At 45.3% G+C, this 21,675-nt stretch overlaps 2 protein-coding genes across 5 annotated transcripts in view; both read right to left on the reverse strand.

Annotated features, from left to right (window-relative positions):
- Positions 1-1,459: 1,459 nt before the first annotated feature.
- Positions 1,460-15,439, reverse strand: OLFML3 (olfactomedin like 3). 2 transcript variants are annotated; one of them, XM_003409597.4, is made up of 3 exons: positions 13,655-15,439; positions 12,690-12,975; positions 1,460-12,280 (listed from the first exon to the last, which is right to left on the reverse strand). In XM_003409597.4, exons 1-3 carry the CDS (start codon positions 13,766-13,768, stop codon positions 11,463-11,465), a joined length of 1,218 nt encoding a protein of 405 aa, XP_003409645.1. In that variant the 5' UTR covers positions 13,769-15,439; the 3' UTR covers positions 1,460-11,462. The 2 variants fall into 2 exon arrangements, with proteins under 2 accessions (XP_003409645.1, XP_023403259.1); XM_023547491.2 differs by lacking the exon at positions 13,655-15,439 and adding an exon at positions 13,181-13,646.
- A 138-nt stretch (positions 15,440-15,577) lies between these two features.
- Positions 15,578-21,675, reverse strand: part of HIPK1 (homeodomain interacting protein kinase 1) — a 50,898-nt gene continuing 44,800 nt past the window's right edge. For all 3 annotated transcript variants that reach the window (XM_064282393.1, XM_003409596.4, XM_064282394.1), the window contains exons 15-16: positions 21,480-21,610; positions 15,578-20,392 (exon numbers count right to left, since the gene is read on the reverse strand). In XM_064282393.1, coding sequence (XP_064138463.1) covers positions 19,904-20,392; positions 21,480-21,610 — 620 coding nt within the window. In that variant the 3' untranslated portion in view covers positions 15,578-19,903. The remainder of the gene's footprint in view (positions 20,393-21,479; positions 21,611-21,675) is intronic.

Here is a 21,675-nt window from a genome sequence, read left to right on the forward strand (position 1 = left end):
TGGACTTGAACTTCCAGTCTTTCAGTTAGCAGCTGATTGTGTTAACTGTTTGCACCACAAGGGACTCCTCAACATATTATTTCTACTTGAATAAGATCCCTCAGCAATATAGCCCTCTTCTGTTTTTTGTTTTTTCTTTTTGGCTTTTATTTCTTTCTGTAGTCTTAAAGGAAACCCTGGTTGCATAGTGGTTAAGAGCTACACCTGCTAATCAAAAAATGTTGGCAGTTCAAATTCAACAGGCTCTTCTTGGAAATCCTATGGGGCAGTTCTACTCTGTCTTATACGGTTGCTATGAGTCAGAATCAACTCGACAGCAATGGGTTTTTCAGTTGTACTCTTAGAGGCAACTTATATGCTCATAAAAATAGACTAGTTGCTATTTCCTGACTATGTCCCATGCTTAGTCACTTCTACCCCTTCGCTCATCCTAGACCTTCCTCCTGGAAGACCCTTTCAATCCAATTCTTCCTCTAAGACCACCTCAAGTATTACTTCATGGAGCCTCTTAAAATCTCCCTCATCTGAGTATAACCTCTTCCTCCTTGGAATTCTCACTAAAGGTTGTCCTTCTCTTAAAGTATTTCCCCTAAACTGCTTAGGTAGTCTTAGGTAGTAGGGCCAGTGACATACCTATCTTATCACCCATTCTTAATCACCTCCCTGCCCCTCCACCCCAACTGAGTTGTAAGCTCCTTGAGGGGGTAGAAGTCATCATATGTCCTCCTCAACCCCCAAAAGCATAAAGCCTGGCTTTCACTAAATATTTGTTGGGGGTCAGTTTTGAGGATGACATGAGATCACTGCATTTAGTTCATATCCGGCAGATGGAAAGGGCTCAGCAAACAGTGCTGCTGTTTATTATTTCTGCGGGGTGGCAGAAGACAGAGGTGAGCGCCCTGCAGAAGCTTCAGCCCAAGGCAAGGGTGAATTCATGGTTGACATCGGTGAGTCTAGTCTTCAGGGGATATAGCTTGGCATCCCAGCCCTGTTCCCAGGAGACTTGCAAAGAAAGCTCCGTGCAAAAGAGACTGGGCTTCTGCTTCCTGCCTGCAGTTCCCTGGTCAGTGGCCCTTGGGTCTATTTCTATACTCAAGAGGGGAGCAGCTACTTCCGGGAGAGTTTAAACTTGTGAAACAACCCGGTGTCTGGGGCACTCACTCCTCAACCTTATGGAGAACATCCTCAGAAGAGGACATCCATAGAGAGTCAGGGACTCTCCTTTCTTCCTTTGTGCCTTCCTGTCTTTTCCTCTCTCTGTCTTCCTCAAACATCCATTGAGCCTAACAGCGAAGCAGTAAAGAGGAAGTTATAGTCCCGGCTCTCAAGGTGCTGTTTCAGTCTATTCTGGGGAGATGGGTCCATAAACAAATAATGATATACAGTGAGGTAAGAACAGTATCTTGTACAATGTGCTGGAGCCAGGACAGACACTTCAGCAAGGAGGTCACTTAGGAGCTTCCTGCCACAGCCCAGCTGAGTGATCATGACAGGGATGGCAGTGACCATGACAGGGTGTGGAAAGGAGACCATGCAGACATTCTTCTGGCTAAAGAATGAGGAGCCTCCAGAAGTGGGTCCACCCCTCCACCCCCAGCAAGGCTGGGGTAGAAGGTCCTCCCAGGGCTTCCACAGACACAATAATAGCCCCTATTGCCCTGTAATGTAGTTGCCTATTTATTCATCTCATTATCCCCAGAAGTCCCAGGGTGGTGCAAATGGCTAATATGCTCAGCTGCTAACTAAGGTTGGAGGTTTGAGTCTACCCAGAGGCACTTCAGAATAAAGGCCTGGAGATCTACTTCTGAAAAATCAGCCATTGAAAACCCTATGGAGCGTAGTTCTACCCTGACACATGTGGAGTCAAATCGGTCGGAATCAACTTGATGGCAACTGGTACTGGTTAATCCCACAAGTTCAAAAGCTGTGAAGACAAGTCCATGTCTGTGTTATTCACTATTGTGAGCAGGCACATAACTTGTTGCCATCAAGTAAATTCTGGCTTATATCGACCCTACAGGACAGAGTAGAGCTGCCCCATAGGGTTTCCAAGGAGCGCCTGGTGGATTCGAACTGCTGACCTTTTGGTTAGCAGCTGTAGCTCTTAATCACTACCCCACCAGGGTTTCTTTTGTAATAATACCAAAAAGAAAACCAAAGCCATTGCCATCAAGTTGATTCCGACTCATAGTGACCCTATAGGACAGAGTGGGACTGCCCACAGAGTTTCCAAGGAGTGCCTGGTAGATTTAACTGTCGGCATTTTACAAACCCGCTGCTGTCAAGTCAATTCCGACTCATAGCGACCCTATAGGACAGAGTAGAACTGCCCCATAGAGTTTCCAAGGAGCGCCTGGTGGATTTGAACTGCCAACCTTTTGGTTAAGAGCCATAGGACTTACCCACTACTCCACCAGGGTTTCCTCGAGCACTCTATGTTAAGTACTAAATAAGGAACAATAGCAGCCGGCATCGTGAAGCTTTATCATTTACAAAACATTTTTCACATACATTATCTCATCTACTCATCACACACACCTGGGAGGGAAATATTAACACTTTTTATCTTGCAGATGAGGAAACTGAAATCACACAGGCAGAAAACTTGAATCTTAGATGTCTGTTCCATGCCCTTCCACTACGCTGCCCTCAGCAAGAGCGTAGACCAATCTGATCCTTTCCAGACTATGAACCAATAAGAGTGTTTTGTTGCCCTCATTAAAAGCCACAGAACATAAATCACCATTTATGGCTGATAATTTGTCTGCATTTTATACGCTTTCAAATGGATACTGAAGTTTGGCTTAAATGAGAGTACTCCTATCTCAATTTAAAATTCAGTGGTACAATTAACATTTCCCCTATGTCTCCCCTTACCTGCTTAATTATCCTTAAGTGTTTCCAGTTTACATTTTTAAAGCTTCTCTAGATATCTAAGCAATACATGACAGTAAAAATACTTCACCTCCATCGGGACTTAGAAGGCTGGAAAGGACAGAGAGGGGATGAGGAGGGATTTGCTAGGTCATTTTTTTTAATCAGGAAATCAGAGGTGAAATTCACATCTATATGTATTTACCTCCCCTCTGCTGGCGGGGGGCGGGGGGGGAATGCTTTAGAATCCAGGTCATTGGGTAGAGATTCCAGGGGCTAGAAGTCATTGCTTCCTTGCCATGGCCAGCACAAAACAAGCAGCTGCTTTGCATGCCACTGCGCAAACTGAAAATACCATGTGTAAAGCACTAGGTAGGGGAACCGTGAATCAGAAAATACTTCCATGACTTGCGGGGGGCTAGGTCGGATGACTTTCAAGGTCTCTTCCAGCTTAAAATAGGCTATGCTTCTACTCTGTGAAATATTCTGTCACTCCTTGCGACGCTAATAAAGGCGCCAGGTATGGGTGCCAGCTCTAAGTCCTTGAAAGCCCATTCGCTCTTGTTCTGCCCCAGTCTGGAGTGGGCGGCCGATTAAAAGCAGTGATGAGGATTCCTCAGAGTGGATCCGATAGCTGTGGGGAGAACTGACAGGTGACAGTAAGGGAGGAGAAAGAAGAAACACCAAGTAGAAAGGCATAATAGCCTCAAGCTACAAAGCATAATTGGTTCTGAAGGCATCATGGCATAGCAACACTGTATAGTAATTGATGTTGACAAAAACTCTGAGTCATCAAGAGAGGTTAAGAGACATGTCACTGGGACCTGGTCACTCAACTCAGTTACAAAGTATTTATTGGACACCCAGTGTGTGCCTGACTCTGTCTGGATCCTGGGGATAGGAAAATGGATAAGGCATGATCCCTGCCTTCAAAAGCCTCTCTGGACTTCAGTTTCTTCAAATGGTAAAATGAGAGAGCCAAACTAGACCACTCCTAAGGTTCCTACCTGGAAGTTCTAAAAGCTTTAGGCATTGTCTTAGTTACCTACTGCTGCTATAACAGAAATACCACAAGTGGGTGGCTTTAACAAACAGAAATTTATTTTCTCACAGTTCAGGAGGCTAGAAGTCCAAATTCAGGGTGCTGGGTCTAGAGGAAGGCTTTGTCTCTGTGTTGGCTCTAGGGGGAAGGTCTTTGTCTCTTTTCAGCTTCTGTTTCTTGGATCCTTAGAGATCTCATATGGCCTATCTTCTATCTTCCCCCATCAGTGTTTTTTTTTTTGCTGCTTGCTTAGTCTGCTCTTTTATGTCTCAAAAGAGACTGACTTAAAACATACCCTATACTAACTAATATTGCTTCATTAATACAACAAATAAAACCCATTCCCAGATGGGATTAGAACCACAGGTATCAGGGTTAGGATTTACAACACATATTTTGGGGGGGCCCAATTCAACTATAACAGGCATTAAGGCTTGAGTTTGCCAATCCTGTGAGATAGTAATCCAGGCAAAATAATTCTCTTCTGCAAACGAACAAACTGAGGCTCAGAGGGGTTAGCATCTTGCTCAAGGTCACACGGTTGGTGAGTAGCAGAGCCAGGACACTCAGCCACATGGACCAATCACACAGAAATATAAAGGTCATCTTACTCCCCTCCCTATGCTTTTTCTATACCATCTTCCTTATTCCAAAAGGGTCAGCAGAATAGATGGAGAACAGCTGATGCACTTGACAACTGCATGGATTTACAGGTGTGGAACATAAAATTCAGCAGCTACAGAACAAAAATCACGTGAAATAGGACAGTAATAAATATCTAGAAGACCAAATGCAACCAAAACAGCATTGAAGGACCTGTCAAAATCGACAGCAGATAAGTCTGAAAAATCAATAGTGACAGCTACTAGTGTACATGCTGAACAACTTAAATATCTTTGAGACAAAACATGGTGGAAGGAAAAGGGCAGCTTGGAAGCACAATGTCAAAAACTCCCACACCACTGCTGGCAAGGTTGGTCTAGGGACAGAGAAAGGGGAGATGCTTCAGCACTCCTTGCTTTCTTCCTTGAAGGCTGGTGCAGGCTACCTGTCAACCGCATTGTTACTGGTACTGCAGAGATCTGTGGTGAGAAAAGGAGTTTGTTTTTTTCAGGTGATGCAAAAGGTTGAGCTCTTGGTTCAAACTCACCCAGAGACACCTTGGAAGACAAAAGTCACAGTCTTGAAAACCCTGTGGAGCAATTCTAGTCTGTACACATGGCGGTAGTCAGGATTTGGAGTTGACTTGATGGCAACAACACGGTGGAAAACCTGCAATGTCCTCCTACAGAATGATGTGCCAGATGGAAAGGGAAGGCAGCTGAATAGCCTCTGGTTCAAGACAGACTTTTTAGTGTCAGATAGAGATGGCCACTGACATACTGTCACATATCAAGACAACAAGAATCATGGGCCTGGGAATGAACATTTATTGAGCACCTATTATATATACCACGCATCTGTTAGCCACCATGGATCTGTCAGTTTATCGTACTATGGTGGCGTGCATGTTGCTGTGATGCTAGAAGCTATGCCACCAGTATTTCAAATACCAGCACAGTCGCCCATGGTGGACAGGTTTCAGCAGACCTTCCAGACTAAGACAGACTAGGAAGAAGGACCTGGTCTACTTCTGAAAAATTGGTCAATGAAAATCTTATGAATAACAGCAGAACGCTGACATAGTGCTGGAAGATGAGCCTCTCATGTTCAAAGGCACTCAAAGTACAGCTGGGGAAGAGCTGCCTCCTCAAAGCAAAGTTGACCTTAATGACGTGAATGGAGCCAAGCTTTAGGGACCTTCATTTATTAATGTGGCACAACTCAAAATAAGAAACAGCTGCAAGCATCCACGAATAATTGGAACGTGGAATCTAGGAAAATTGGAAGTTGTCAAAAATGAAATGAAATGGAACACATAAAAATTGATATCATAGGCATTAGTGAGCTGAAATGGACTGGTATTGGCCATTTTGAATCAGTCATATAGTCTACTATGCTGGGAATGACAAATTGAAGGGGAATGGATCGTATTCAGGAATAAAGTTGACTACATCTGTGGAAAGAGACAATGGAAAAGTTCAGTATCATCAGTCAGAGCAAGGTCGGGGGCTGGATGAGGAACAGACCATCAATTGCTCATACGCAAGTTCAAGTCAAAGCTGAAGAAAATCAGAACAAGTATACCAGAGCCAAAACATGACCTTGAGTATATGCCACCTGAATTTAGAGACCACCTCAAGAAATAGATTTGACACATTGAACATTAATGATAGAAGACCTGAGGAGTTGTGGGATGACATCAAGGACATCCATCATACATGAAGAAAGCAAAAAGTCATTAAAAAGACAGAAAAGAAAAGACCAAAATGGATGTCAGAAGAGACTCTGAAATTTGTTCTTGAATGAAGAACAAAGTGAATGGAAGAAATGATAAAGTAAAAAAGCTGAACAGAAAATTTCAAAGGGTGACTCGAGAGGACAAAGAAAAGTATAATAATGACATGTGCAAAGAGCTGGAGGTAGAGAACCAAAAGGGAAGAACATGCTTGGCATTTCTGAAGCTTAAAGAACTGAAGAAAAAATTCAAGCCTCAAGTTAAAATACCGAAAGATTCTATGGGAAGAATGAATGACACAGGAAGCATCAAAAGAAGATGGAAGGAATACACAGTCACTGCACCGAAGAACTGGTCGATGTTCAACCATTTCAGGAGGTACCATATGAACAAGAATTGATGGTGTTGAAGGAAGAAGTCCAAGTGGCACTGAAGGCACTGGCAAAAAACAAGGCTCCAGGAATTGGCGGAATACCAATTGAGATGTTTCAACAAATGGATGCAGCACTGGAATCGGTCACTCATCTACGCCAAGAAATTTGTAAGACAGCTACCTGGCCAACCAACTGGAAGAGATCCATTTATGTGCCCATTCCAAAGAAAGGTTCCAACAGAACGTAGAAATTATCGAACAATTTCATGAATATCACGAACAAGTAAAATTTTGCTGAAGATAATCCAAAAATGGTTGCAGCAGTACATCAACAGGGAACTGCCAGAAATTCAAGCCAGAACCAGAAGAGGACATGGAACGAGGGATATCATTGCTGATGTCAGATGGATCTTAGGTTCTATGGGTTACAGGAGACAGAAACGCACTATACTAACATAAGCAAAAAGCAAAACAACAACAAAAATGGGGTATTTGAGGATTCAGAAATCCTGTAGAATGTGTGTTATATTTTTTGCCAACCATGCAACATTTTCCTATGCACACTATGCAAGTTATTTAAGTGGGCATGTTATTTGTGGAAAATATGGGAATGTGACCTCAGCAGGGGTGGCTGGTACCAGAAGGTGAACACCTGTCAAAATGAGCTGCTCTCTCACTTCTGCCTCTACTTATCTCCAGGAGTCTGCCCCATCATTTTCCCTCTGCAGCCTGGCTCACACTGCCTCTCTGCAGTAGGTCAAAAGATGGCCCACACATTTTCTCAGATCTAACCTCTCTGTTCTGCAATTCTGTCCCCAGGAGAGAGAACTGGAATTGTTCACGGTGAGCCACACAGCTATGACCAGGGAGTAAAAGTGTCCATTCTCAGAGAAGGTGAAGTTTGAGCTGAGCAGACCCCCAGAGGCTGGCAACCTAGGTCATGCCAGTGTGTTCTAGAGAGGTGTCCAACTCTGGGTACTGTCAGAACCCAAGTTATGGAGAGAGGATGCTAAGAGTTCTTCGTTTTTACTTCCTCACTCTGCCCTTAAAACTAATAACATTGGCTTCCATGTTTATAATTCTTCTGTGGAGTTATTAAATCCATAAATAAAGATTTGATCTTGAAAACTCTGCATTGTGATAGCAGAAGTTAAAAAGCAGACAGAGGAGAGTTTACCAGCCTTGATGGCCTGGGTAGCAAAGCAGGAGGCACCCAGCTTCCAGGCTGCAGGGCAGAGGAGCCAGCAGAGGCTGAAGCTGCTGACAGGAGTTAAAGCCACTAGGTCAGCCCCTACCCTCAGCTGAAGGAATTAGAAAAGCCCTCCTGTGCCAGAAAGGTCCCTGGGTGGTGCAAACTGTTTGTGCTCACCTACTAACCTAAAGGTTGGCAGTTTGAACCTACCCTGTGGCACTACAGAAAAAGACCTTACAATCTGCTTTCAAAACGACACAGCCTTGAAAACCCTATGGAGCATAGTTTTACTCTAACACATGGTGTTGCCATGAGTAGGCAATGACTCGATAGCGACAGGTTTGGTTTTTGGTTCTTGTACTAGAGACCATGCTGCAAATGCAGCCACAGAGAGGCAGACAGCAGACCCTAAAGAGACCTGAAGACTTTGAGAAATACCAGGGCAGTTCAGCAGCCCTCAAAATGAGCAAGCTTTGCTTTGACCGAAACCAGTTAAGAAAAATGGGGAGCAGTGGAAGGGGGCTTCGAGGAGGGGCACCTGTGTAAGAAGAGGGATTGAGAAGGGATCCAGAAAATCTGAACGTGGAGGAGGAGGAGGGAAAAGACCCATCCCAGAGGAAGCGTTGACAGCTGAACTAAAACTTCGTTCTTCACATCTCTGTCCACCCTCTCCCCACTATCCAGGGCTCTGACAACACTGCCTTCCATTCTTTGATTAAAATGAACAAGAGAACGCTGGTGTCTCGGGAAGGCAGACACTAAGACCACAATCAGGTGGGGCAAGATACTGAGAACAAAGAGAACTTGGAAGTTAGGGCAGGAAACTTTAGGCACAACAGTGAGGGTAAGGGACGCCCTCTCTACCCTGCCTTGTGATGGAGAAGCAACAACAGGGCCAGATGATCTGGCGAACAGCTGTCTCCACAGCAGCAGTCCTTCCCGGTTCCTGATGTTATTCCAGCACCCCTGTCCCTGGCTGTTTATTATTTTAGGGCCAGGTGTTGAGGGCAGATGTGGAACTTCCTCTGGGCTCTTAATCCCCCCGCCCACAATTAGGGCCTTTGCCTTCCGCTGTCTTTTGTTTAACCCAAACCAGAGGTCATAACCTGTTTCTGTCAAGCGATGAGTAGTGGAGGGTCCAAGAAGGGGTGGTGAGACTGGTTTTTGATGATAGGATTCAACTACCAAGGCTCTGTCTCCTGGAGCAGCAGATAATTTAGTTTAATGAATTTGGACAGTTCACTGGATCTGCCCACACAGTTCCACTCACCTTCTAAAACGCTTCCGAAATAGCACTAGTTTTTTTATTGTACAGAAGCCAAAGAGAAAAAAAAGCTAAAAGTAATAACTGACAAGGCCCCAGAGATTTCTGCCCTTTCAGGAAAGTCTGAGTGAACTTTTCCAGAGAAATGTTAAGCCTAAAAGAAAGACTGGTTCTTCGTTTCGCATTGAAGAATCACGCAAAGAAAGACACCACAAAGACAAGCACACATACGTATGAGGTGGAAGGACCCGGTTTTCACGGAACTGATGAGACTTTAAAGATGTACTTTATACTCGCTGCTCACACTGATGTCATCTACGCACACGGTCTCAGAGCTATTCTCTCCTCAGGTCATCAAAAAGCCATTCCCAATGTTTGGTGCCGTCAGGATAATTCCAGACACAGCTCTACCCTCTAGTAACTTTCTATCGGACACAGACACACACAGTCACACTAGAAAGGAGACAGGCATCCATGTGTGCACTTGCACACACACAACCACACACACAGTCACAGCACCATGCGGCCACCCCTCCTTGCCATCTGGACCCCTCTCCAGGCCTCTACTGAGAATTCCCTTCCTCCTCCACCCTCCTCCTTGCGCGCCCTTAGCTGGAGCCAGATGTTCCGTGGGCAGACCCCTCTGTGGGCTGACAGGCAGTGATTACTGTTGCCAGCCCCACATTAGAAGAGAACTGAATGGGAGAGAGCCCCCACCCTCCTCAGGCTCCCCACAATAGCGCCTTTGTGAGGTGCTTTGCTGTCTTTCTTTTCCCCTTCCTCACCAGCCTACATCAGGAGCAGCTCTGCCTGAGGGGAGAAGAAAAGAAGACAAAAGGAGGATCACAGGGCCCTGACTGATCCACCCTACCCTGGGGCGGGGAGGAGGGCCATACTTTGGGGAGAAGATTATGTGCCTATTTCTCACCTCTCCCAATTAGGATAAATAACTAGGAGGGCTCCCAGGGCTGCCTGAGGTAAACTTCCCCTTAAAAGTAGAGTCTTGTCCATCAGCAGCCTTGCTCCTGTGAATGCTGAACAGCGGGATAAGCTGGGGTGTAATGGGGGGCCAGGTACAGAGATAAGCAGATTCCTAGAGACAGGAGTCCAAGACCCAAGGCTTTCCCCACTCTTCTCCCTTCCTCAGACTGCCTTCTGCAACCCAGAGCCAGAGGCCAGGATACTGGGCCAGAAAGGGTTAAGTTTCCAGGACTCCTGGACAGACTTCAGCCAGGTTCTGGGACTAGGGTGGGCATGCTGAGGGTGGAGAAAGGGAAAGCTGGGGAACTGGTAAGACCAACATCTGGGACATGGTCGCTGTCCCTCCTCCCCACCCAAACCGCAGACGCTGTGGCAGCAGGAAAATCAGAGAGGCTCTGACCAAGAACAATTGTGCAACCCGGTCTGCGGAAGAGACCAGAGCCAGAGATGGGACTGGGGGTCTGTGGTGGGGCACAGTTCACTACAGAGATGAGACTTAAAGTTCTCACTAAAAATATATGCACTCAGGGCTCTGGTTTCCACACTAGCCTACAAAGCAATTAAAATGCATTTTCTGGTTCAAAAACCTCTGAGAATTGGAATTGGAAGCTCTGCCCCCGGGCCCCAGTCTCTCATGGCCAGAGGCACGGTGCCATTGGTGGTTCTGGGAAGGCTGTTGTGGACGGTGGTGGGTGTGGAGGGAGGCCTTTGCCCAGCCTCCTAAAGTGGCGGGATTCTACGGCTTTCCCAGGCGCCTCACAGTACAATCTGTAACTGGAGAAGGCCCTCCTCTCTCAGCAAACAGAGCCCAGCCAAGTCTTCAATGTGGCTGAAGGAGTGGGAGTGGGATGAGAGGAGGAAAATGGAGGGTCATGGGGAAAAGTTCGATCTGAGGGCTACCGCAAACAAGCACAGGAGAGGAGCAGTGGATTTTCTTTTTAATACAAAATGCTGCAATACAAAACCATGCGAGGAAGTCCCATTCTTCAGGGCACTGAAGAGACAGGGAGAGAGGGCGAAGTTCTAAGTTGTCTTCTATTCCCCTCATCCCCTACTCACAATGAAGGCAAGAAATACTCTGTTCTCTGCTCCCTGGGGTTGCCCTCATAGAGTCGTCTTTGACTGGTCTGAAACTTGTTGCCAGGGGGCAGGAGAGCAGAATTGACCACTTACGATTTTCACTCTTTAGCTCTAAGAGAATTGCTCAAGATTTGGAGTTCCATATGGAACCAAAGGGCTGTGAGAATTCGGCTTCTGTTTGTCAGAAATAGGAGATCTGAACCATAACTTGCTCACATTGGAGAATGAAGAGCTGGAAATTTGGTGGGACTTGACAGCACCCAACAACAACAATAAACGTACAACAGTAAGAGAGATTCAAAAAACAAAGCTAGCGCCTCAGACTTCCTCCTCTTTCTTCCTCATCTCCAGCTTGTAGACAATCTGGTAGCCATCATCCCAGGCATAGAGCTGACGCTCTCGGGGATTATAGCGGAGGCTGGCATGGGCACCATATCGGCGGGGGAAATAAGGGAGCGCTGCCCGTTCAGGGGTCAGGGTGCCACTGGCATCAAAGGAGCACTGGATGCGGGCCCGACTGGCAGGGCGGGTGTTATAGACAACGTACAGGGTTCCACAGATGACAAAGGCAGCCTCTGCATTTTCTCTGGGACATGGGGTGTCCCACTGCTGCTCTGTGTCCAGTGTCTGTGGGTCTAACTTGGCCAGACATAAGTGCCTGTCATCCTCTAGGGTGGCATAGACAGCCCAAAGGCCCTCCTCATCAGCTGCCAGGTCAATGTAGGTGTCTGTTGTCAGCCCGTATGGGGGGATCAACCCTTCTGCTGGGAATACTGAACTGTCCACCACTGTTCGGTTTGCCAGGTGGAATTTGATGAGCTGCAAAGTGTCCAATTCACCACCCCCTCCAGGTCCTCCAGGAGGCCTCCGGGCGTAATAGAGAAAGCCACCATATACCAGCTGCCCTGTGCCTATCCAGGGGAACGGCACCCGGACTCGGGAAGCTTTCCGGGTAGCCGTGGAAAGGGAGAAGTCACGCAGCCTTGGGAAGACAAAGGCTGTGTCGTTCTGTGTCCCATCTAACACGTAGATCTTCTCTGTTGGCCCCAATGGATCCTTGGTCCATAGACCAGCTGGGCCACCGAAACGCTTCAGGATCTTCATTGATCTCACCTGAGAGATTGTGTAGCTACAGTCTGGTGGGGAAGGAGAAAAGCACAGGAAAAGGAAAGACAGGAGAGAATTAGAGAATTTGGCTTCTGTTGGCCAAAAATAGGAGATTTGAACCATAACTTGCCCACATTGGAGAATGAAGAGCTGGAAACGTAGTGGGACTATCTGGTCCCCAAGGTGGGCTATCTGGTGAAAAGTAGGCATTTGCCCAGTGGCTGTCTCCATTATTCTAGAGAATTGGGAAAGACAGGGCACCACAGAGGCCTGGGTCCCCAGAAACTCTCCTTTAATGGAACTGCCATTACAGAGATCTCCCCGAAACAGGTTTCAGAAGATAGAGCCACAGTGGACTGGGACAAGGAGAAAAACGGAAAGAATCAAGGAAGAATGCAGGTTCTGAAAGTGTTAGGGGCCTGCCCTCAGATCACCTACCTGTCAACATATCATACTTTTCATTCCTTCTGCCCTTGCCTTTGGTCCCAGGGCCTCCAATCACCTTCTCATCATTTTCTACACAGGGTAGAGCTGGGTTCTGGGTCTCCAGATAGTCAACCTCCCGCTCCAGACGGTCCACTCTCCCTGAGATGGAGTCAGCCTCATTTCTGAGTGCCTCCCGCTCCTTCTCAGCTACCTCCAGCAGTGGCAGCATCTTGTTCTTGAAGTCCCGCAGCTCAGCTGCATGGCGACTACTCTGGTCATGGCACTGAGCCAGCCGCTCCTAAAGGGACAGAGGCGTGGGAGGGAGGGCTGAAGGGTTACAACCTCCAGGCAGGAAGAGGCCCAACCAGGGAGTCAGGAATGGGAAAAGGAGCACAAACTCTGCCATGTTTCAACATCCCCTTCAACTCTCATAGAAAGGGAAACCAGATGTTCAGCAATGTTAAATGTGCACAAAGCCCAGCCCGACTCACCTAGGTCCCTACCCCTATTCCACGTCCTCCACCCTGTATTCTCTGGGAGCAGTGCTGCCAAATCATCTGGGCCTCTAGGGTGGTCTAAGAGCACGAAGGTGGGAAGGGGTCTCTGCTCCATCACACAATTCTCCTCTTGGATGCTACAAACCTCAAACTTAAGGCAGGAAGTTGCAAATTCTCTGAGCCTCCAGTTTCAACAGAATTATCAGCTCTACTGAGATGCTTTCCCACGATCCTAGTTCTCATTTCCACTCTGTTCCTTTAACCCATTTAATTCCAGGTATAAAACACGAAGGTGCATTTGCTTTGGAATTGCTCTATGTAGGCAAAGAGGAGGGCTTGCGTTTTAGTGGATCTACTTATTAATACAATTCTCTGTAGGTTCTTCTAGAGCTCTGCCTTGTCACCCCCAGATCCCGGACAAACTGGGTGAACCAACAGATGTGGAATCCTTCCAAGTTGGACTAGAAAAGAGTCCCTCACCTCTAAGGCAGCTAGTCGGCGTTCCATGTACTCCACAAGGTGGTGCTGCTGTCCTTGAAGAGGTCCCGACCACGACAAAAGGAGCAAGATGAGGAAAGGAGTGCTGGGCCCCATGGCAGCCGGGAGAGTGGGGCCAGAGGAGTGTAGTCTGTCTCTTCCGCTCAAGCCCTGGGTTAGCTTTGGAGGCGGGATGGGGGGCGGTGCCTTCTCTCTTTCTGGATCTCTGGGTCTCTCTCACTACTCTGGAATGCTTTCAGTCTCTTTACAGCCCCCACCCCCTCCTTTCAGCCTGGATTGATCAAATACAGATGGCCCCACTGCAGAGGAGCCAGAAGCCTTAACCACCTCCCGCCTAGGCTGTAGGCTCCCCAACAGAGGGGAGATGGGAAATCCTAGGGCAGAGGCCTCTGGGCAGTCACCCAGGGAAAGGAGCTAGCTGTAGGAGACAGAGGGAAATGGGCCCCAGAGAAAATTCAGCAAATTCCATTCCTGCTTTAGGAGTTCTTCCAGTGCTGATTTCTTAAACTGACATCCTTCATTAAATCTTCCTTTTCCAGCAATGATAGAATGGATTGTTTTCTGCCTTGTTCAGTGGAAGCTGGAAGAGGTTTAAGGGAAGTAGGGGGAAAAAAGGCCGTAGTGGTCAAGATTTGTTCTAACTTCTTCTATAGCTCACTGGCGCCATCTTGTGCTGAGCACCTGGTGTTATCGGTTGATTAATAGGGAAACCAAGGCTTAGATTTCACCTTGTGTTGAAAATTTTCCACAAAGCAGGTCAATTCTCAACATGCCAACTGACTAAAACCCAGATTTCCCCCACAGAGTACCCAATTACTTTACGGGGCTATCCCAAGCTCTTAAGAGAATATAACTGAGATAAAAACAACGACAAACAGGTCACTAAGAAGTTGTATAAACTCTTGATTGTCTGGAAGTGAGGATGACAGCAGAGCTGGGTCTTCAGTAGCTTTCCTTAGCCTGAAAGCTTCGAGTATATGCGCGTACCAGAGTGGTGAGTGTTCAGCAAGTTCACACTAATTTTACCTTCATTTATCTAGGAAGAAACATCTGAAAAAATATATATGTTACAGTCTAAATCAAAACAAATGTATACTGCCTTCTCTATTACTGGGAGAGAGCAAACGGACCATCAACACTTTCTCTTCGTTATGGTTCAAAAGGGTGTTTCTCGGTATTTCTTGTTTCTACATCCCAGCAAAGATTCGGAAGCCCAAAAGGAATTAAGGGCCACCGGAAACCCTGGTGGCATAATGGTTAAGTCCTACAGCTGCTAACCAAAAGGTCAGCAGTTCAAATCCACCAGCCACTCCTGGGAAACTCTATGGGGCAGTTCTACTCTGTCCTAGAGGGTTGCTATGAGTCGGAATCAACTTGACAGCAATGGGTTTGGTTTTTGGGTTTGGTAAGACACACGTAGCCTGAAACAGACACGTGTCAAAAGAAGTCAAACAAATGAACATTTTTGTAAACAAATCTTTCAGAAGAAATTTTATTCACTTCAGAATCAAGAGGAATCTGATCAGAGCTGCTGCTTTTCTAGAAAGGACCACGCCTCTCACAGTACAGCTAGAAAGGAGGGAAAAATACCATCTTCTTGCGGTGATTCTTATTTTCATTCCGCAACTTAAGATGTTCAGTGAAATATGCTAGGAAACAAAGTCTAATTAACCTGTCAGAAGTCTTCTGCCTCTTTCTAGGGCCACATCCAGACCCCTGGAAACTCCGTTCTCGGGAAGTGTTCAATGCGAATCCCTACTCGTTTCCGTTGTGGAAATCTGTATGAAGGATGGATTTGCCTCTAATACTCCACTGATGTCCAGGTGCAATATATTCAGCCACATCCAAAGATGCCGTTTGTTGATTCCTTTTGTCCCCCCACAACACAAGCCAAAAACAGCCATGTGAATCAGAAAATTTACCCATTTTATTGATGCATTGCAATTGCTCTACATTTTACCATATTATGTAGAAAATACTGAAAATACAAGCTACTTTGTAAAACCAAAGACAAACATTGAATCCAAAGATAAACTATGTTTTACACAATGGACCCTTTTCCCGTAGTTAGTATTAAATTTTAAATATCTATTTCTTTTGTTAAAATGATTATTTTACATACTCCCTAAGTACATCTGCATTACAAACATAGCTCAGTAACTCTCAGAAACTATCTGTTTCTAGAGGATTGTTGTAAAAAGAAGCGTACAACCAGAAAAGGGAGAAAGCAAAAAAAGTTTAAATCACACACAATAGCTAGCATATCATACACATTTAATAAAGTAGGAATTCCATTGCAATATCAAGGATTCAAAGCAGAAATACTAACATTACATATAATGTACATATAATGTACTGCTACATGTAGTGAGATTATTTTTCAAGCTGAATTGAAACCACACATTATATAAAGTTTAGCAACAAACAACCATGTAGACATGCTGCACCATCCATCAGTTTAAAAACAAAATCAAAATAGGAAGCAGGCTCGGGCCATTCCTGTCACTGAGAGGCAATTTCATTTCCTATCCTAAAACAAACCATCCCAACCAGTAGATTTTCGCAAAATAATGCTGAATAAAACAGACATCGCTGTGCTTACCTGGCTAAGGCAGCCAAACTTAGCCCCTCTAGCAGAGGACGGTGGATGAGCAGGCTCGGATTGGCCAGCTCAGAATGGCCAGAACTGTTTGAGATGGGATTCTTATCCCTGGGGTTGGTATTTCAGCCAACGGTGGTATCACCTCCTGGGAGCTACTAAAAACTCTGGAGTGATTATGTGTCCTGATGAGCCTAGAGTGGCTATACTTAACCCTTCCCTACTTCCTCTCTTACGGTGAAGGGGAGAACTTGGAAACGCAAGTTCTCAGAGAGGACTTAAAGCCTAAGACCTCATTTAAGCTGGTGTGAGGTCAGGCCACTGTGACCTGGGCCAGCTGCTCACCAAATTCACAAGGCTCCACTCATCCAAACAGGGCTGGCAACCTTAAGCCCCAGGGTCAGAATCTAAAGCCACATTGAGCACGTACACATTCAGCAGGACACAAGTGAGTTTTTATCTTTGTAAATCTAAAATGCCAATTTGCAGACTAAGACCGAAAATCTCTAAAATTCTTACAGCCACACACTGCTAGTGATGTGATTAAGGTAACAATACAAGCTCTTGGTATTGTCTTTCTGGTAGAGTTAAGACTCCTATCTTAAAAATGGTTACCTACTTATTGGACTGGGGCGCAGGGGTAGATGTTTGCTTTTTTCCCCCTGTATTTTATCTCATTTCTTACAAAAACAACAAATCTTGTCCCTTATAGAGGAAAGGAACAAAAATGTTTCCGTTAGAAACCAAACGTGTTTGAGCAAGAAAATCAGAATGTGCTTGGCAAAAAGGAGACACAAAGATCACACACATTGTTCAGAAAACTGTGTAACACTAGTGACAGAAACTACACAAACCGCTTAGCTACCCTGACCAATATAGTGCTGAAAACACAACTAAATATAACGGCTAAAAAAATACAGAAAACACGGACATTTTCCTGGTAGGCTGTACTGACTACCTGTCCCATCTTGGAAGCCCTTACTCCTTACAATGAAGAAACTCCAAAATACCTTGACAGCTCCTCAGAGTTTGACCCGGTACAGAGCTTGCTGACCAGGCTCCATGAAATCTCCCATCTCCATCCTGCACCTCCTTGACACCATCTCTACAAAGAACCAGTCCTAGAATTATCCCCCAAATAGATTATCTTCAACTCAGATGGAACACATCTGTATCTTAGGGTTAACCTTCTTCCCCAAAATCCTTTATAGGCAGGAATGTTTCCACCCCCAGTACCCTCTACTTGACCCAGATCCGTGCAGGAGCTGAGAGTACAAGGACAATTTCACAGCTTGAAGGGCCCCAAGAATATACAAGTTGTTAAAAAGAAACCTCAAAAGCCCCAATGACTCAACAGGCTTTGGTTTCTTCTTAATGTTCTTCACCCACTAAGAAACCTTTCTGTGAGTTCCCTGTCACCAGCGGCATCACAAAACTCTTCATAGTATGGGGACATAGTAAGCAATACAACAGGCTCTTTGGTATAAACACATCTGTTACATGTTTTTTCAACAATAATATTTTACTAGGAATGTCAACTATTTGCAGGAAGGACTGCCACATGGGAAAAGGAAAAAAACAAAAATGTCATTCTAAAAGTGATTGCACATACTTGAAAAAAAAAAAAAAAAGCATATGTAATATTGGCTTGACTGCTCTCACCTGCTTCTTCAATTCTCACAGAAGCAAGGTAGCTAAACACAGTGAGAGAGCCATATGGGGAAAATGCTTCTGTGAGAACTCAGCTGAAATTCCAAAATGGAAAGGGGTAGAGGTGGCAGTAAGGGAGAAAAGCTGCTGTTTTAATTTTTCAGTGGCAGCAGGGAAACTGAGAACAATGCATTTACACAACACAGCTACTAATCCTGTTCTGATATAAATCCCAGTGAACAGCTTAGGGTCCACGGGGGCTTGCTGGTCCATCCTAAGGCAAGCTCACTGTAAACTCTATTAACCACTACATTATCATGTAAGGCACTACAATAAGGGAAGGAGAGAGAAGGGAAGAAAGAGACACACTGAACAACTCCTCACCAGACACACCTGTGCAAAACAACTCCAAGGGTCTCCTCTCCTTGCAGGCAATGCCCCTGCTCATTCAGCACTACAGTAATATGCTCTAGTATAATTGCAATTAGTTCACATACATTCCAACAAGTATCAGTTCATTTTGGTTTAAATACAATGGAGACATCAATTCCATCTCCGGGGTAACACTGGAGGATCAGATACACACTAAATACACAATTCAAGTGTAATCACTACACATTTTGATTACAAATAACATTTTGGGTTAGCAGGAAAAATTGCTTGTTATATTTTTTCTAATCAATATGTACATATTTAATTATGCAAAATATTAAAACACCACCATTACAAAACTTCTAAAATATTTTTAAATTCAGTAATAAATCTTTAAAATATTTTTTGCATTTCCTACATGCACTTATTGTATAAGTCATCATAAGAGAGCATTCAGTTTGCTGCTGGCATACAAAGGAAGCTACTTAAAAATATAAAAGCTATACACGACAATGTTCTTATCTGGTTTCAGATTCTTTAGCTTTCTCCCCAAATAAATCACAGAAAACAAGATGGAGAGATGAGGCAAAGAGAGAGAGGTGTAGTATTAAAAATTCATACTAATCTTTAGGCAAAGCTCACCAATGCCAACAACCCTTAGGTGAAGCTCATCAATGCCAATATTTCATAATACATGTAATAAAACCACCACCACCACCAAATAACCACCTTAATTTAATGGCTTTTCTAATAATAAAATTTAAGCTGAATCAGGGAGAGAAGGACTTTTAAAAACAATTTAAGGATACATGGTGCTGTCACCATATAGACTCTCTCACGTTAAGTTGCTAGCAAACGGTGAGCTGCCTTAACACAACTCTCTAACACAGGAGCAATTGAGAGAATCCCAATAGTAACCCAAAGTAGTATGTAACCAGTTTTGCAGAAATAACAATTTCCCACTAAATAGAATGAGACATGAAAACAAAACTAAAACACTCTAAGTTTAAATGTCCCCAAAACAGAGATGCCTTATAAAATTTTGAGGAGAAATGTCTGATGGTAAAATACAGACGTGTGCCAGTTGCTTTGGAAATAAAATAAGCAAGTAAGTCTGCTTTTAAACAAAAAGTAATGATTTTTCTTTTCTCACTCGTTATCATACTCCAAGTCCTTCTATCAGCATCTTTCCTCTGCCCGGCAATTACAATAAAACAAAGTTAAATAAAGAAGGATTTTGCTTGTTTTTAAGAGCATTTATAGAAATCAAGTTAGAGAGACAACATTATTTCTCAAAGGGTAACTTTAGAATGATCTCTCTCCTTGGTTAACTATGCAGAAGATGGGCACCTGAACTCTTCCAAATACCAAAAATGCCGTCACAAAAATAAAGAATTAAAAAATAGGGCAGACTTGGGAGACTACAACAATGCAGTCAACACTGAGACAGGTTTCCCAGAGAAAAACCTTCTGCTCCAGGGGGCCCCTGCAGAACAAGTTGCTGGCTAAGGAGTTTGAAGAGAGGATAAGGGAGGAGCTCACCACAGCCCATTATTAAGAACTCGGCCAGGAACAGGCCGCCATGACCCCTCCTCCCTCATGCTCACCAACTACAAGTAGGAATACTGGCTGATCTTGGTAGGACTCAGCGGGTATCCAGTGTAAATTGTTGAGCCTCGGGAAGACCCAATGTAAGACTGGGTGGCAAACTGGTGTTGGTACTGAGCAGGGGCCACACTGGCAGAAGTGAGGAGGCTGGGCCCAACACTGACAGGGACCTGGTGTACCAGGGTGCTAGGGTGGGTGGTGTAGGCTGCAGCATGCCTTGAGGAGCCTTGCGGGGAGAAAAGATGAGCAATGGAGCTGGTGGAGCCCAATGCAGCTGCAGAAGTCGGAGCAGCATACGTATACAGGTGAGGCTGGCTTGGCAGGTGAGCAGGGGCTGGGGTCAGGTGTGGGTGCCCCGCCGAGTGTAGTGGGCTGCCATGCTGGAAGGCGTAGGGGGCTTGGGAGAGCGGGGCCACAAACGCCTGCTGCCTGCGGGGGGCAGGGTTGTTGCTTCTCTCTTGTGAGGTTGGAGCTGATGATGACTGCTGGTTCTGGAAGGAGGAAGAAGGGAGTGAGGAATCTTGAGGTCACTCTGGTTCAAGGCATCAAAGATCGAGTTGAGAGTTGAGTTTCTGACTTGTACTGTTTCCAGGCTACCATAGCACAGAATCTCCCAGGCTGGCAATGCTGTCAGAAGTTAGCCATCCATCCCTCTGCCTCTTGGCAGAATACATCCTAACCCAGATAGTAGCCAGTTTTCTATTAAATATGACAGAGAAAGGGGGAATCAAGAGCTCACTGGGTTACTCAGTCCTGCAAGTTAATAACTGTTGACTCAACTCACCCCATGTCAACGAATGTGAATCCTTCCTAACCTTTCCTTCTCACCATTGCTTTCTGTCTTCTCTAAGTTCTTCATATTTCTCTATTGAAATGTGGAGCCTAAAACATATGTGCTAACTCAAGCTTATGTTTGCACTTGCCTGTTCATACTCTCTCTCTCTCTCTTACACACACACACACAGAATTACACCCTGATATTTATACATTCACACTACCAGTAGACATCATATAACCATCAGGATTTTAGCTGAGGAAAAAATGAGCACAAATAGAATGATGTGACCCTTACTATACCATCAGAGAATAAGACGGGGAAAAAAGTCACAAATCCCAGCCTCTAGCAACAGTTTGCTAACACTAGACCCAGTTGATGAAGTGACTAGAAAGTTTTTCAATGTCTCTTGACTCAAGTAAACAGTGGGAGGCTCAGGCTATTTACGGCCTGGGAGATAAAGGAAGAAAATCTGGTTTCGACATGGCAAAGCATGTGGTGGTGCAGTACCAGGCATTGACTAAAGCATCCTAAGCTCTTTCTAAATTCCAGACATTTCTCCAATCTTCCAAGATAGACTAGGGCGGTCTGATGGAAAACCTGGAGTGCACATTCCAAAGACAGTTAGGGAGGGAATGAAGAGACAGCACATGCACGTACGACGCAGGCCACAGAACACCAAATTGTTCGACACAAAAGGGGCTTCATTTGGCTTTATTCGGCAGTCCAGCCAGAACAGGGGTTCTCCAGAGAGTAACAATATGGGGGGCCCCGAACAGAAGGCAGCAGCCCCTAGCGCTTACCTGGCTAAGGTTGAGTGGCTGTGCTGCGCTGGTCCCCCCACGTTGAGCTCGATACCCTGTGGGAGTGATACAGCATCCAGACGACTGCCCACTCACTGAGGCCACTGGCTTGGTCTTACTGCTCAGGAGACCTAAAAAGGGTCAGGGTTTACTTAGTCATGGGTAGCCATCTGCTCAGTATCACTGAGCCAAACCT

Source organism: Loxodonta africana, chromosome 3 (genome assembly GCF_030014295.1).
Source record: "Loxodonta africana isolate mLoxAfr1 chromosome 3, mLoxAfr1.hap2, whole genome shotgun sequence".
Classification (NCBI taxonomy): Eukaryota; Metazoa; Chordata; class Mammalia; order Proboscidea; family Elephantidae; genus Loxodonta; species Loxodonta africana.